We start from the raw sequence: 18,620 nt of genomic DNA, 5'->3' as shown, positions 1-18,620 counted from the left end.
CCCTATAACTTGCAAAACATTGAGTATTTCTGAATTCAGGACAAATATCACAATCCATTTAGAAGGTTTTTTCATTAGCTTTTGTAGATGAGTCAAACATGTTGTCAAATAAGAAAAGTTTTTTTGATGTTTAACCATATTGTATTATTTTTTTATGATACATTATATGATGATCAAAATAAATGTATCTAAAGATGCCCTTTTTGTCCTGAAAAAAATATATAATTTGTGTGGGTTCAGTAAATTATAGCTAAACACAAACAATGCAGCCATTGTCACGAAGGGTACAAAATTTGAAAAACAGTCCAGTCACGAAGGGTTTAAGAAAACAGGGCACCCCTGATCTCTCCTCGTTTACGTCACATGAAGAAAACATTCTCATATTTTACATGAATAGCAGAATATAATGTAGCATTAGATAACAGCAAACCTATATACGGCCTCTCTTTATGCTGTGCATTTCTCTGTAACCTCAAACCTTTAAAAAGCGTATATATACAACTTAATGGAGATGTAACAAAGTACTTCCTTTCTAACCATGCAATGAGGTTGATAACAGCACAAAACATCACATGTTTCACAAGCATTAATTTAAGTTATTTTTGTGCATGTTTTTTTTTTATAGTGATTCAGTTGACATTTGAAGACTTGGAACACTTGATGGCCTTTCTCCGATTGGTACAAATATATATTTGGTGCCTGTTTAGAAAGCAAGGGCAAATTTGCATAAGAACACAATTATAATTTGTTCAGTGGTGTTGATATATTGAGAGTTTCTAATAGCAATACAGTCCATTTGTAAAATATAGGCCGAAAATAATTTTAAAACACATGGAAATGCATCCAGACAATTGGACCTCTTGACATCTAAAAGCAATCCATGGCAAGAGGGGTATTGAAATGGAAATTAATGTTTTCAAGGATCTTCACTATGCTATTGTGTTTGTTAGTAATGGCCATGATACAACGCATAACCAGACACAGGAATGTGAACAGGATTTTCATAGCAAACCAGCTGCACACAAGCGGAAGATCACAGTGCCAAGCGTCGGCTGAACTGCGGAAACATGTTCATTTGAGTGATGAATCACTATTCACTATCTGGGAATCTTATGGATAAATCTGGGTTTGGCGGATGCAAGGAGAACGTTACCTACCGGAATACATACTGCCTACTATATAGAAGAAAGAAAGGTCTAGGGCTGATTTTCAGGGTTTGGGCCCCTTAGTTCCAGTGAAGGGTAATGTTAATGCCACAGCATACAAAGACAGTTTACACACCTTTATGCTTTCATCCCCAATGAACTGAAACGCCAATGGAGAGCCAGGCCTTTTCAGCCAACATCAGTACCTGACTTTACAAATACTCTTTTGGATGAATAGGCAACAATTTCCATAGAAACACTTCAAAATCTTGTGGAAAGCATTCCCAAAGAGTGAAAGTTCTTATAGCTGTTTTGTTTACTCTGGGTTCAAGAAATGCTGTTACTGAGACTCTAAATGTCAAACATGTATTCATTTGCCATTCCAATTCATTAAAAAAAAATCCAAAATAAAATCTTTATTTTTAGAGTTATCTGACTCGGTATTGATTATCAGTTTCTTACATTCATAAACAATTATTAAAACATTGTATCTCTATGAAATGTTAGCTTCAGAAACAGAGCTGGGGATTCACAGCTTTCCCGCTGAAAATAATGGGAGTCCAAGATTGAAATTTAGACCGGTACCAACCATTAAAATAATAATAAATGATACGGTATAAATGTAAGTGAAAATGCACTACTTAGAGATGGTCAGTGTGCTAAATGTCCCTATAATCTATGCTTTTTATAATCCCTCCAAAATGCTTCCTGCTGACACCACATGCACCGGTATGGACTAATGCCTGAAAATTGAAGCAAATGACTTTAATGCATAGGTGTAAGAAGTTAATGCTTTAGCTTTCCTACACAATTATATTGATAATAAGACCCCCCGCATGATTTTCCTCTTATGTCTCATACGCCCAAGGAATTTTAAGGAGGTAGAAATACCATATATTAACATTTATGGACTCTTTCTTGTTTTTCAGTCTGGTAAGTTCCCAGCTTCAAACATGCAGGGAAATTCTGAAGGAATTAAGACGGTCTGTAAATATATTTATGGTAATGTATATAGTAAGAAAGAGCTACCATTAGGGGTATCCATAGCATAGAGGGCTGGTCCCAGACTACAATAATCATGGCTTAGCCTTGTGCTTTTTTTGTGTGACTTTGTCAGTCCTTGGTCTTGTCTTAGATTCAGTATAGCTATATGCCTATCCCATGGATGTTTAAATTCCGTCACTGTATTAGCCTTTACCACTTTTGATGGGAGGCTGTTCTATTCATCTACCACCGCTCGTTAATAAAGTAAAGAAAAAAAGAAATACAGCTACTGGAGATTTCATTATAGCAGCGAACACACAGCAGCTCCCCTCTCAGATCTAATTGCTTAGGATTTGTATCTTGGGTTGGATTTTGGCTTCCTGCAATATGTCTCACATACTATACTTTAATCATGTGTTCCCTTTGCCACATGCCATAGTAGGTTTATAGTAATATAAGCAGATGGTTTAGTTTTGGAGAATACAAAATCACAAAATCATGCAGATAAATTATAATGAATGTAGTGATTTCTTTTATTATGACTTCCAGTTGTTGAATCCTCTAGGCAGATGCCTCCTAAAAGTTAGCTGGTTCAAGCCTCTCAGTTTGGAATAATGGAATCCAGCATTGTGTATTTGTAACAAATTAGCTTATTTCATGCCTGGTCTTGCCAGAATGCTTTAAAATGAAATATCAAGGCAGCTGTAAGTGCAAGGTGGCAGTTCTTAATGTTACTTGTGCCATGGGAACATTCTGTCTTCACACCTCCAGAGGTTGATAAACGTGTGCTCTACCTCGTATCTAGAAAATACTGTGGTTCCTGGTTTATTGCTAAAGTTTTGCTGAACCTGAAGTGATTCACTATGGTTTTTTAGGTTAAGAAGGCAAGGTTTACTCTGTCCTCTCATGTCCACCAATTGTGTTTCCTATGGGAGAGGCTCTAACACGTTTTCATTGTACTTTCATGAAGATAAATTAAACCAAATAGTACATTTCTTTTACCATTGTCAAGCTTCTCTTTCACTCTGTTCTGGGAAACCATAAAACCTAATTAATCCTTAGTAGTTTTATAGTTTATAAGTACCACATGACCCTAGCAATGCAGAGATTAAAAATAACTGCCCTTTATATTTAAATACCGTATTTGCTCAATTATAAGACAACCCTGATTATAAGACGACCCCTCAAAATCAAAATATTAATTTAGGAAAAAAACAAAAAGCCTGAATATAAGACTACCCTATAGGAAAAACATTTTACTAGTAAATATTAATGTAAACTATTTTTTCATATTTAATAAAAGCTATGATCCCCAAAAATGCCTTATACCCCCCTATTTGCCTAGCTAACAGCAATCACACTCCTATCAAGCCAAGGCAGTCAGTACATGCTGGAACCTGGGGATGATAGTAGTGTGATTACAGCCTCCCTATGCCATGTTACCACCCCCACCCCCTTACACATCCATGCTATCACACACACTCATTCACAAACATTTAAATACTCATTCATTCCATTAATCACACATACTTCACACATTAATTACAAAAACCCTCCCCCACCCCCTTACCTGAACTGCAGATCCCCCACTCGCAGACTTCTGCTGGGGCCCAGCTGTGCGAGCAACTTCTCTGGCCCCGCCCCCAGAGGAAAGAGGGGGGAGGCAGAGTTATGTGAGGACTGTGCTAGCTTCCTGTTCTCCTGCGACGCTGCTCACGACCATAGCCCGGTAAGCAGCATGGCCCCAGCAGAATGAGGTCTGATTAGAAGACGACCTCGATTATAAGACGAGGGGTATTTTTCAGAGCATTTGCTCTGGAAAATACCTCGTCTTATAATCGAGCAAATACGGTACATTGAAAGCCTGTGGCCAATGCAATGGTAATTCTTATAGTTATATAGATACACAATATGGACAAAAGTAGTTGGTCCCCCTTTTGCAGACATTACAGTCTCCACTCTCCTGGGAAAGCTTTCCACAAGATGGTGGGGTGTTTCTGTGGGAATGTTCCCCTTTCATCCAGTAGAGCATTTGTGAGGTCAGGCACTGATGTTGGACAAGAAGGCTTGGGTCGCAATCTCCAACCATGTCTTTATGGACCTTGCTTTATGTACTGGGGCATAATCATGCTGGAATAAATAAAAGCCTTCCCCAAAAATAGCATTGTCCAAAAATTTGTCTAACTGTGGACTTAGATGAAGATTGTCTCATATTTTAAATGGTAATTCCAAAGAGTCCACTTACCTTTTCCTTGCTACTGTGCGTATATATATATTTTACTGGATAAAATATGAATGTAAATCCAGTTTTCAAAGCTAGATACAGTTTTAAGATGACTCTGGCAAATAGTTCATTTTGCTTTAATCAGTAGTAGAATACAGTGGAAATAGACCAGCATGGGCATCAATCATATCTTGCTATGTCAGTTTTATATATTTTCCAGATCTACATTGTGGGATAAAAAGGGTCTTAGATTAGAGTGACAGTGATGTAAAGGTCAGAAGAAAGTAATATCAATGAAATAAAGATATGACTGAAATGCCATTTTTAACAAGGCTTTGACCTTTGTGCTCATCCCTCAATAAACCAAAATCTTCTTAATAAGTGAGAAAAAAGAAAGAATGATGAAGGCGCTAACAAGAAAAAAAATCTGGAGTTTGATGTAAAATTAAAATGGCTCAGTGATGCCTCTCATGATGCTAATGCTTGTACATAATACAAGGAATATACTGTATGCCTGCTATATCTGGAGTAAAGGTACAATCATGTCTTCTTGCCTAACCAGCAATATTCTTTGCAAAGGACATTTGGGAAGTGCAACATAAACAACATTGACTTCCACAAGGCTGGTGCCTGGGTTCGGACACTTTGCCTACCCCTGTGGCTAATGCACGCCTTTCATTGACACAAGCAATACTTTTCTCAGAAATACAGCTAGTTGGTCCAACAGCAGTCTGCCTACCAGACAGATCTTCTGAGCATGATGCTACATTCATTGGGGACACACGGACACGTTCCAAATGGATTTTCTCCCTGCTTCAGTATTTGTCCTGTTGGAACCTGTCCATTTTAATAGCATGGGATGCTGCTGACAGGGCTAGACTGGACTATTGGGATACTGGGGGGTTTCTCAGTAGGTTTCCTCCCCTGGCGCCGGTCCTGAGGCCAGACATCTATCTACATGTGTGGCCGTGACAAATGAAGCTACAGGAGCCAAATAGATAATTACTCCCACTGCGCGTATGTCAATCAGCGCAGCACCCGATATGACATCATATTCATAAAAGCGAGGCTGCGAGTACAGATGCGAGCACCATTGATGAAAGTTGTGGGCCCATGGCATGCAGGGACTGAGAAAGCTACGAGTGAGGTTAGTGGGTGGGACAGAGAGTATGTATGTATTTTAGAATGAGAACATTTTAACATGTGTGTTAGAACATGAATGTGTAAGTGTATGTGAGCATGAATGTGTAAGTGTTTGTGTGTAAGCATGGATGTGTAAGTGTTTGTGTGTAAGCATGAATGTGTAAGTGTTTGTGTGTAAGCATGAATGTGTAAGTGTTTGCATAAGCATGAATGTGTAAGTGTTTGTGTGTAAGCATGAATGTGTAAGTGTTTGTGTGTAAGCATGGATGTGTAAGTGTTTGTGTGTAAGCATGGATGTGTAAGTGTTTGTGTGTAAGCATGAATGTGTAAGTGTTTGCATAAGCATGAATGTGTAAGTGTTTGTGTGTAAGCATGAATGTGTAAGTGTTTGTGTGTAAGCATGGATGTGTAAGTGTTTGTGTGTAAGCATGAATGTGTAAGTGTTTGTGTGTAAGCATGAATGTGTAAGTGTTTGTGTGTAAGCATGGATGTGTAAGTGTTTGTGTGTAAGCATGGATGTGTAAGTGTTTGTGTGTAAGCATGGATGTGTAAGTGTTTGTGTGTAAGCATGGATGTGTAAGTGTTTGGGGCAAAGATGGCACAGGCAGACTGGGGGACTGACAAGCTGTTTAGCAAAGATGACACAGGGGAGGCAGCAGTTTTTAGTTACACCACTGCTATTAGCACTCAATGAAAGCACAGCTAAAAATGAAGAAGCCACCAGGCAGTGCCAAATTTAGCTGGGCCCACACCCCCTTGCTCCCCTCGTTCTTCTGCCACATTCCGATTGGTTACTTAGGCCATGAATACCTTTATACTCTACTGTACTTGGAGTCATGCTGCTTTAGAATGATTATTAGATTATGTAGACGTAAACGGTCCGGAATGGCCATCTGGCACAACTTCACTCCAGTAGCAGATGGGGTGCTGCAGGGTGCCGCCACCGGCTAGATATATTTGGACACACACTATGCGAGCATAAAAACATAGGGTGTGACGTCTTATATATAAGCTGCCACACTAACATCACTGGTGGCCACTGGCCTTAAAGCAGCACGGCCGCTTCATTGGCCCTAGTCTGGCCCTGGCTATGCATGATTGGTTTTGTAATAAAGTTTTGAAAATAAAGTTTATATTCTGCACAGCTATTTTGTTACGTGCGTCATAACTCTGTACAACCTGTTAAAAGTATTGAACCTTCAGGAAGATTCAATCTTCTCAGGTGACAAGACAGTGCAGTTACTGATTTTTCCCCCCCAAAAGAATTAAGAAAATTGTTTTTCCAATATTGAGGAAATTGGCAGACACTACAGCTACAAACGGAATACAGCAACATATATGAGTTTAATGTAACAGAACTGAAAGAGAAATATTACACACTTTAGAGACACTGAGATAGAGGCGTCTGCACCTGATTCAAAGGGTTTTTTTTTTTAGTTAATGGAGAACTGAGATGATTCAGAGAGAGTAAGGAACGGCAGCTCCACTCCAGACAGAGTATCAAAGAAGCAATTTTCCTGCACTCAGGGAAATGAGCCCTGTCAGACAGAGCCCGTGGAATATTCGATTCTCTACGACATCTCTGAAATCTCAAATAAACCTTTGGAGCGAGAACGGGACTCATGACATATGGCTGGCTTAAGGCTCTCTCTTCCTGTGCAGAGCTGTTCTGATTGCCATATGGTGTTTGAATAATGGCAGAAAAGCACCCAAATAAAAAAAGTCAAGAACAAATACGTAGCTCAAGTGAGCTACCTGCCGTCTAAGAAGTTGTGGCTCTACATGATCAAACGTCACGGAGGATAATGTCACAATCTGCGACAATTGAATACACTCATAAGCACACAAAAAAATTAAAATAAATATCAAAGCTGTGAAAATTCCTTGCTGTGATTAAGATCAGAAAGAACGTGTACATTAATAGCAACGGAACCTATTAAAGATAATGCAAGGCTGTGTTGCAGATGTTAGAGGTTTTCTACAATATAATTGCAAAACATTATATAAAACATTATACAATTAAGGAACCTGTTTCAAGATGTTTATATAAGATCAGAATAACATTTAGGTGACAGTTTATGTAATTGCAAGTGTATTTATGTTAAAATGTGTTATTCGAAAGCAAAAGCCACATTTTGCTATTTTGTTGTTGTGTCAATCCCTCATGATGCCTACGTAGCATGCTGAAGGTAATGAGAGTTGGTATGGACTCGCAACAGCTGGAGGAGCAGGCGTTCAACATATTTGTTCCTCATTAAAAAAAAAACTCTGACTTTTTATATTTATATATATATATATATATATATATATATATGATAGTTAACCACTAATTGATTGGCTGAGCATTGCAGGAGTTGTAGTTAAACATCAAAAACAATTGGAAGTGACACATTTTCTACTTAAGAGGAAAGCAGAATACTTTAAAAAAGATTTTGCTTGGTGTAGATAAAGTGTGTAAAATGTCCAGTAAAGGAGTAGCGGATGTTCTATATAGGAAGAGTCCCTTAACTGCTCTTTACACAATGGTTTTAATGTAGAGACAATGAATTCAGAGGTTACCCACAGCAAGGATGAAGGGCGGATGTGTTCAAGGGATGCTTCACAAGTCATTTTAATAGCCATTCAGGTGAAGGCTTTATGGAAACAATATGGCACAATTCTTTTTTATTGTTAGATTTTATACGAGTTATCTTGTTATTCTGTCATAGGAATTATGGGCAGAAAAGTGCTCTAACATTCAGAACAAATTAACCTCTCTTTGGGTTGTCTCAGCTCACTTAACCAGTGACTGGTAGGGCAACAAGACCATCCTGTGCTAGCGTCTGATCGTATGTTCCATGAACAAATTGAACTGTCTTCCATTTTTAATGGGAATTATCCATCCCCGAACCTGTTTATATGCCTTTTCTGCAGGTACTACATGATATTGCTTCTTTCAATACATATGAGTGATGATCTGTGTACCAATCTGCGTGCAGTTATTATTATTATCTTTTATTTATATAGCACCAACAATTTATGCAACGCTACTAACAATACAATATTCAAGGGGTCTGACAAGACTTGAATTGACAGACTAAGAAAAATACATACATTAGGTGGAGAGCGCTTGGCTCGCACGCTTACAATCTTGATGGAATGGGGTGACAAACATAAGGCACAGAGGAAGGGTGAGAGGTGGTGTGGGGGTATCAGTGATGGGGTGAGAGGTAGTGTGGTGGTCGTGTCAATGATAAGGAAGTTCTAGTAGCTGAGATGGTGCAGCTTCTCTGAAGAAGTGGGTTTTGAGATGTTTCTTGAATGTTGGGAGGGAGGGTGAAAGCTGAATGTTGGGTGGAAGTAGATTCCAGAGATATGGGGCAGCCCGAGTGAAATGTTGTAGATGGGAAAAGGAAGAGGCAATAAGTGAAGAGGAGATCCTTAGCCCACGGGAAAAACATAAGGATCGAGTAGGGAAGCATTTGTTTATAAGGGCGAGGGACTGAATGTGAGGGAAAAAGCAGAGGTTTGAGTCAAGGCATCGGGCCTGGTTAGACAGATAGTCATGTTGTATCAGTTATATGGTATTGATTATAACACCAATTCAGTTTAATTATATTAAATACATTTCAATTTATTTAGGTATAAATTATTATTAGGTATTATATTTCCTCTGGGAGAGTTGATATTTATTCATATTCTTTATCTTTATGACATTTCAGCATAATTTGTTACATAGCAGCAATTAAGTGCAGCTCTACTCCAAGTATCCATGTTCCTTAAAAGCCACAGGACGACAAAACCTCAAATGAAACATTTATCCAATAATGTCCAATGTATCCTTTATGACTCTGGATTACATTGTGGGAACTTGTGGGGCTCTGAAGGAAGGGTTTTTTATTTATAATGATGTTTCATCTCTCTTTAGACAATGTGGTTGTTTTTGTGTTTATTTTTATAAAATACTAAAAAAGTGAGGGAACAGCTCACTGCCTTCTAGGAGCAAACAGCACATTATCACAAAAAACATCATTATTTATCCATTGAAGAAGATGCCCGTGAGGTGACATGTTTTGTACCCCCAGACACATGCTTTGCACCCATAAAAGCAGGAACCAAAGTATGATTATCTTATTAATATCCCATTCATAGTTAATACCAAGTGTAAAAGTCCAGTCTAAGTGTTGCAAGTGGATAGAGAAAGAAGAGAGAACAAGACCAGGCGAGCAAAAGAAGTGGAGCTGCGGAAAAGGAGATAGGGACAAGGGAGCAGTCATCAGGGAAGGTAGGAAGACACAAAGAGAGAGAGTGAATAAGAGTGTGAGAGAGCAAGAGAATGTGAGAGAGCGTGAGAGAGTGAGAGTGTGAGGGAGCATGACAACAAATTTTATTTCAGAATGGAAAAAGCCCTCAGAATTTTGTCCGAACCGAAAGGCCAGGAGACTAAATTTGTTGTCTGGAAATGAATGGGCCAAAAATGAAACAATACACTTGTCTGAATTGTTTTTTGTCCATTTTCACAAGTCTAGGAATCAAAATCACAAGGCAAGCTTGACTGGGTAGTAAAGGGACAGCAATCGGATGAAGTCTGATAGACAAAGGGAACAGCACCCCACACAACTCAAGATCAAATAATTGTTCTGGAGGCCCTGTAACCAGCTGTGATACCTAGATCTGATCCGTTTGACAGGGCTGTTTCATGCTATACATGTCTCTTTTGGGGGATGCCTATAATACATGTAGCTGTGTATATTCCATATACAACTCTAGTCTTTGGGGGTAAGTAAATAGGCATCTATACTCTCACAGCACAACATTTATGGTTGTAAGGATCAAAATAATTTGTATTTTTTATGCTGAGCATAATAGATAAAATGTGACGCTGAGTTTCAGCAGTCTTCCTGCATGTCACCTACTGCATGGGTTTCTTATGAATAGGAGTGGATTAAGAGCTGAACTAAACAAGCATTTGCCCTGGGGCTCCAACCTATCATGGAACCGGACAAAACCACCAGCATCAGTTCATTTGTCAGCTAGTTAGTATTAAAGTTTTAAATCTACATGAAAACGACCTGCAGTTTGTCCTACTTAGCCCTCTTACTACGGAAGATTAAAAAAAGCTGGATTACAATCACCACTGTCCTGAGAATGTTCAAAATGACAGCATAACATCCAAAGGTAACAGGTCACTACTAGAGATGGGTGGCAAAAAAATTAGTTTTTAACCATAAAGTATGATTATGCATTTGTTGAATGACCCAATCGCTACATGAAAACACGTGTCTCAATAAGTGCAACTTGTGCAGCGATGTTTGTTGTTAAACAAGTTGGCTTCTGCCCTGTTTGACATATAATATAATTTTCTGGGGGGTTACTTTTCATTGTGATTCCAGGAGATGGATTTTCAATATTTTGCCCTCTAGTCACAATTATTCATTGTATTCTCACAATTAGATTGTGCCCTATTGTCCCTTTGTACATAGCCTCAGCCCTCAGCTATGTTCTTAACACTCCCACGCACATAAGCTTGCGTTCACATAGTTGAAGGTTATGATGCAGCACTTGACATAGTCACAATACCTCAATTACTATTAGGTACAAAACGCTGATGTTTGCTCTGGACTTGATGACTGCTCGAATAAAAAATAAATAGAACGGAATAATGTAATAAGTAAACTGTTTCATATATATTTGAAAACCGAGAAATATTGGCAGAAAAAGTATAAAAACAGAGTTGATGGGCAAACAAAATCCATTAGATTTAGAATTACGTTTGAAGGATTGGGCTTGTGAAGAACAATATGTTGATTTTCATATTCAAGCGAAAAGATAAAGAGCTTGTCTGGGTGACCTGATAGAAGGTTAATATTATGTCTACCCAGGGACTAATTAGATAAATGAACAGACCACAAACAAAGAACGTTTTCACTAATATGTTTCAGAGGATCTCTAACAGGAGGATGTTCTTTAAAAATCTAGCTCACTGTGAGCAGAAGTGGGCAGCCTCTGGTTTTGAAGCAATTGCGGATTGAGGATTGTATGATGCATCCTACTACCTAAAGATTAACTTCTCCAAGTCTGAGTTTCTGGATATTCCTTCTTTTCCGTTATTTTTAGTTTCTGATACCACTGTCAAAAATTCCACAATCAACCCCACAGCCCAAGTTGGTCTCCATTTATGAAATATGTCTTAATGTGCTCATTCCTCACACAAGATACAATTAAATACTATTTCATTCTCTTTTGATATCCTGTCTGGATCATTGAAACACAAATCCATTTGGAACACCTCTATGTATCTCATCGCTCCTCATCTGCTGCCCCACTGTGTTAGTCTATAATCTGGCTCTCCTTACCCTCCAAAATAAAAATGTAAACACCTGACCCTTGCTTAATTACAAAGCTCTTAAAATCCTGTAATCCTCTATATTTCTTGTCTGCTTCTCCAAGTACGCTTCAAGCTATCGCTCCATCCGTGATTTGCTTTTCTTCTCAACTGTTATGACATCTTCCCACTTGCATATCAAGCATTTTATCTATGTTGTACTTATTCTCTAGAATTCCCTAACTTTTTCCATCAGACTCTGTTGTCTATAAATATGTTTAACGTACATACAATACCATTTCACTTATGCACAATGCATAAAATTGCACCTGTAACATTCACATTATTTCTGACACCATTGATATATAAAGCCCTTTTTCTCATATGAAGCACTTGACTCATTATCCAGATTATTGGGAAGTTTGATAAAGGAGAATGATGATGGATAATTGATGCTAGTGAAAGTGGTTATTTAAAACTGTAAATGAAAAAGGAAAGTTAGAATAGGTTCCAAACTATTTTTATGCGTTACATTATATTTCTGGACAAAACAAAGAAAAAAATCAATATTAAATGAAGATCCTGAATTTAATTGGATTTAAGTAAATATACAGATTCAATTGGCATTTTGCTTTTCAGTACAGCACAGATCGATCTGGAGCTGAAGGTGTTAAGCATGTCTAGAAGAATGTTAGGACATTTGGTTTGTGTGAATAATACCAGGGTGTAGAATTGTTCATTAATATGTTATACTTTTTGTCCGGACTTTCTTTGGTGCTGAGAGTATCAGAATCACACATCCTGCCCAAAGCCTTTATACATTATTTTAAATCCACCTCTCTCATTTGACATAGACCTTCGTCTGTAAGTCTGACGTTCACTCCCATCTAATTAAGATATTTCCTGATAATAGGTGAGTAACAAATGAAACCACCCTATATTATATTGAAATGTAAATGGTTTAACTATGGTTATATGTTACCCTTTGACAAGCATTCTATGGCAAGATTTATATGATCTTTGGGTTCTTTTTTTATCATATATTGCATATTAACTTGAGTAATACAGAAGAAGGGATATGTGTGTTCCATTAGTTGTAACTGCGCACTGATAGTAAAGCTGTAGTAAAATGTCTGCTCAAACCATGAAAGATATTACGAACCATGTGCTCTTCACAAATGAAAGCAAATCAGCATGGTATGTTTAGCTAGTTTAGCCGCTATACTGAAACATCATAAATTCCCTTAGACCATACATAACCCCATTTAAACAGCAGAGCGCTTTCTGGGTTTTGGTTTAATGGAATAACTATCCTAAGGGTTGTCCACTATTTTTCTCATGCTTTTTTACTCTATTTGTTTATGCTATAATATTTAGGTGAATATATCCCTTTGAAAAACCTAGTGTTTGTATGGTGAAGGAAAGGTTAACCTCTCTCTCTTTCTAGTAAACGGAGGCTAATGGCAGGTAATGGTTTTTAAGGAGCAAGATGCTCATGGAGGGGAGTTTAAGGGGAGGTATATTATCTACTTATGCCCTGTATACAAGGATATCTCCTTACAGGGTGTGTGCTGTGCAAACCAACCTCTTGATCTGTGATCTCCTGGGAAATTACAAGCTAGTTGGTTATTCCTTTGTAAACCAAGATGTTGGTATACATCTAGGATTTTACTTACCTGTGTTGAAAACTCATTTACAGACTCCACAGTGAAAAGTTTATTAAAAGTTTCTTTTTGTTAATTTAAGAAATAGTTTTATTAATGTATTTGCATGGAAATGCTTGTTCAGGTGCCTTCAATGGCCCACTCTTGGCCATTCAGCAGTTTCAGCATTTCCCAAAAATGTTTCATAGAAAGCTTGAGCAAAACTTTAATGGACCAACTTCCAAAGTAATTATTATCGCAAAACACAGCTGGCATTCATATTAGAGCTCCCTCTACTGGATGAGTTGAACCTCACAGAGGCTAATTCACAGACTGCAATACTGATCACAGATATGGAATTGCTCTCAGTAGTGCCCTGATAACTTAACTAAACTTAGCCAGTAGACGATTCATTTCACTGTCATACAGCCACTGTGGCATAGAGCTTTTTAAATCAGCTTTCCTAACTGAGTGATTAGAAGGTTTTCCTCTATGGATCCTGAACAGCTCTCCTACCCAGTCATGCAGCGGGTTTTTTATTTTAGCTTAGCTGCTCTTTCTATCCTTATTAGTTCACCCTGTCACTATGCTCATTAGGAGGCCTACAGTCCATCCATCACCATATGCTGCAATGGGCAATATGTAACAAAACAGGCAGAAAGAAAGCTTAGGCTAAGCAATAGCTGGCCATGATTACTTTTTTCTCTCGCTATTGAGCAAGCCAAATGTTCAGTTCAGACTAACAAAATATATCTATTAAGAGAATGTCACCAGAAGGTCTTCATCCACCTCTTTAGAAACCTTGCATCACTCAATGTTCATCAAATAAGTAAAAATAATAATTTCAATCTGGCATTATCAAGATAAGGGTTTTTAGGTAGAAGGTGTTTACAGAGTGCTTGGTTTATTTGTTCTATTTACTGACTTACAGAAACACTTCTACTGTTGATGAAAAATATGAAACCTTTTCTATCCCTGCTATAATATGATACACACTATTAGTCACAATATAAGCAGCAATGACTTGGTTGTTGTAATTGTGTGTCCCTTTGTTTGCATCCTGAACCTACAATATTTCAAGCTATAAAGCACTACTATTCCAATAAGGTCAACTTTAAAAATAGTGTGTTCTGCTCCAAGCTACTGCAACTGGAAAATCTTAATAAGTCTCCATTATCTTCAACATGAAAGCTCCAAGCCAATGTGACATTTTTATTGATGTTTATTTTTCTGGTGGCAATTTTAGTGAATATATATATATATATATATATATATATATATATATATATATATATGGCTTGCATATGAGTATAGCACTCAAAGGGTCAATGGTTGTCCAATCTTTTCCTCTCTTGAAACTTTTTTTTTGTATAATGTATTGGCCCTCTGTATCCACGGTACTATGTATTCCACAAATGTATATAAATTTTCCCCTGTTTGCCAATTGAACAGAGAAATCCAATAACTGCTGGAAAAACAGAACAATGGGCTATTTATCAACAAACGCCAGCATAGCTCTTCATTGGTAAATGAGCTTTTTATGTGAAGAACGGACGATGCATAGGGGCTCATTTATCAAAGTCTCTATTCTTCTGAAATTTGGTATAAAAAGTTGTACCATGTTTAGTAAAAGGTCTTTTATGTAAACTGCCTCAAAAGTGGATCTCAGAAATTACATGAGTATATATATATATATATATATATATTTAATTGTAACTCACTATATTGTTTACGTATAGGCTGATATTAGTTCTGGGGGAGTTAAGTTTAAAGAGAATCATACCCCTGGAATTATTTGTCAGATACCGTATACTGGGAGCTTGTACACTTTAGAATATAAACAGTCTAGAATAATTTGGGGCTTGTAGCAATTTGGAGAATTTCACCTATATGTGTCTATCAAATATATAACTACCACTTTACTAGCATATAATTCTGATTATAATTAATATTGCCCCCAAAACCCACAGGGATTAATTGTATTATGTTAGTATTTTAAAGCCACTTGTGTGTCAGTTTAAAGACAAGGGACACAGATGTGTTTTAGGGGCTTTGAAGCTGTACATAATAAAGTGTTTTATTGTAAGAACTTTAGTGTTCATATTAACTTTCATCCTAAGCATGACTACAGCTAAATGAACTAATGCTTCAGTCTTCTTTTTTTTGTATTACTGTGTACTGTTCATATTTTGAGGCATCATTTGCTTCCAATCTTTTCACATAAGATTTACAATGCGGTGTCACATCAATGTTTAAAAAGATTCTGTGGGAGTTATTACCTCTCAGCTGGTGGAAATGGCTGGCAGTCTGTTATAAGAAGCTTTGTAACTAGCAAGGGTATATTTGGATAAAAACAGAGAGATCATGATTATATTTTTTCAAATGAATATTTGCTTCTGTATTAAATTGTGCAAGCGCAGTTGGAGTTCTGTTATAAATACAACCGTGGCCTTTTTGTCCTTCTTAAAACGGGTTTGAATTCCCAAAAAGAGAAGTTTTATTTAAGTCTCCATGCGGCAACATATTTTCAACTATGAATATAATACTCCAAATTTAGACTAATTAATAGCTAATATAATAATAGTTTACTGCATTATATATTGATTTACGCACATTAGCACTCAAAAGGCTAAGTCAATTCTTCTATTCAATTAACCTAGTTGTCTATGGTTACATTGACCTATCCAAAGTGACGCACTTATATATTAATTTACACTCCTTGGCAAACAAAGGGTTAAGACCAATGTTCTTTTAATGTGAACCCTGCTGTCCATTCTGGAACACATTTTCATGGCAAACCTGACATCCAAAACTCTTTTATATGCAGTGAATGCATATATTTCTTAAAAGCCTTTGATGTAAGTGGCAATGTTTCTTTGTAAAATGAACTTGCTTTACATTGCCATAGGAGATACCTAAAAGTGTGTTAAGTGCTTTGCATTGCTCATAGATGACCAGCTTTTTGGAAACAAACAACTGTCTATGATATAAAAATGTAATCATATTTAAGGAATTCTATCACAGTGGCTTCCTGTTTATTGGTTTAACAAATATACTTTCTGAAAATTGTTTTTGCTCTGTGCTCATAATCAGCTCATCCGGCAGAGAGAGTAATAAATTACACAGAGCTGATACACTGAGTGACAACTGTTTTCTAGCCTTATTACTTTTTAGAAGGACACTAATTTCATACTCGATTTGAAAGATGTTTTTCAAAAAATAGTAAAAAAAATTCCCCCAGTAATAATCTATATTAAATACAAGGTCCAAGGTAAATACAAGGTCCAACCCCAAACAAACTCCATGGGGGTATATATATATATATATATATATATAGTAATATATATAGTTATATATATATATATATATATAGTAATATATATAGTTATATATATATATATACTAATATATATAGTTATATATATATATATATATAGTTCCATAAGTCACTTTTAAAGTCACTGTGCAAGTAATTAAGCCATTTCTAGCCACAGATAAACAAGAGTAATATATATATAGACAATAGAATAGATAATAGATTAGTAATAATCATAACAAAAAAAGCAAACACTCCAACTTTTGCATTCACACTCATGGACACAGCCAATACCCCTTCTACAAATGTCTGTTCCTTCTCAAGGAAAGTATCTCCAAACTTAAAAGCAAGTAAGCTTTAAAGGGAGTGCTTTTCCTTTATTTCATTTTTACAAAAGTTTCCCCATAACCAGATGGTTTCTTGGGAAATCCCAATAACCAGATTTAAAAAAAAATGTTAAAAAAATTACAGGATGTAATATTTCACAAATGAAGTAAATCATGTGCCAATAACTTAATTAATTGTGCACCAGAGTGAGAGCAGAGTTCACTGTTGAAACGAATTGCAGCATAAAATTCTATTATTTCGAGGCAAATGATTAAATGCCATTTCATTTGCAACAAAATGAGATTATCTAAAAAGAAGTAATTATAAAGTACCCCAGGCACTTTACTTTAGAATAGACATATCTATCAAGCTCAGAACCTTCCAATGGAATCCAATTTTTCAGTTTAATAGAAGGGTGACTTATTGAAAAGCATCAGTCAAGGGGATTTATATATAAAAAAACAAACTCTATGAGTAAATAACACACAAAAGGGATAGAGAATCTGGAGTTAAGTGAAAACAAGTAGCTACAAATAAAACAATGGCAGTTATCTGCTGCATTCTCATAGGAACTTGCAGGCATCCTTTGAAGAATTGTAACACATAAGTATGTGATGGGATGACATCTAACTAAAGAAGCATGTTTGAAAACAATGAGAGATTCCAAGGCTGGCTGATTGAACTGAATTCAAGCAGGGACATCAAATGACCAAGAAAGTCCTTACCTTGAGAATGGATGTGCACCACAGATGCTAACATAAAGCACACAGCATACATGTTCTTATGATAATCTCCTTAATGCTGGGAACAGCCTCTTCTTTCTACCTTCTTTGGGGGGTTTTTTCTCCAATACTTTGGAAGCAGAAAGACTGATCAAGCTGTGGAAACGAGCTGCATTGAATGAAGCACCCGGGGGCTGCAAGTGCTTGGTAGAGAAGGGAGGGAGAAGCAATTACCCAAATAAAAAAAAAAAGAGCTGGGGAGGAAAAAAAAGAGCTGGTTGTGGTTGTTGTGAGAGAGGCTGGCAGTTGTTTCTTGGTGTAATTGCAATCAGATGTAGTGAGGAGGAAGCTTACATGTCACTGCTCGAGCTGGGAGAGGATTGCTGCCTCTGGATCAGTCAGCACCTCAAGGAGCGTTCAGCACCACGGACAGCGCCTAGCGTCTACACGAGGAATAACTTTAACCAACGAGGGGCTGAAACGGACAGCTCCTATATCAGCAGCCAATGGGAAACGCAGGACACGGCCACGCCCCTAACCCGTTCACTGTCACAACGTTTAAAGGTGAATGTATTGCTCGATCGGTAGCAAGGGGCATCGCTGCTGCCCGTGCACGCATAGCAGCGCCGAGTATCGCGCCCCCTTATCCTCATTCATGCATGGATTTAGTGTATTCAAGGCACATTATGTTATGCAGAGTTTTACACATATTAATTCGGTAAAAATATATGCATTAAAAATATGATTTCTTGTTAAGTATTCTATGTTAGGATTTTAAAGTATATAGAGAAGTCAAGATTCTTTATCTCAAT

The 18,620-nt window shown here is 37.2% G+C and overlaps 1 protein-coding gene across 2 annotated transcripts in view; it reads right to left on the bottom strand.

Moving 5' to 3' along the window:
* SEZ6 (seizure related 6 homolog) overlaps window positions 1-17,922 on the bottom strand; it is a 234,025-nt gene extending 216,103 nt beyond the window's left edge. For both annotated transcript variants that reach the window (XM_053457055.1, XM_053457056.1), the window contains exon 1: window positions 17,812-17,922. In XM_053457055.1, coding sequence (XP_053313030.1) covers window positions 17,812-17,863 — 52 coding nt within the window. In that variant the 5' untranslated portion in view covers window positions 17,864-17,922. The remainder of the gene's footprint in view (window positions 1-17,811) is intronic.
* Window positions 17,923-18,620: the final 698 nt, after the last annotated feature.

This window comes from Spea bombifrons, chromosome 2 (assembly GCF_027358695.1).
Source record: "Spea bombifrons isolate aSpeBom1 chromosome 2, aSpeBom1.2.pri, whole genome shotgun sequence".
Taxonomy (NCBI): Eukaryota; Metazoa; Chordata; class Amphibia; order Anura; family Pelobatidae; genus Spea; species Spea bombifrons.
Note: the sequence above shows the minus strand (reverse complement) of the source record. Positions and strands in the feature narration are given on the sequence as shown.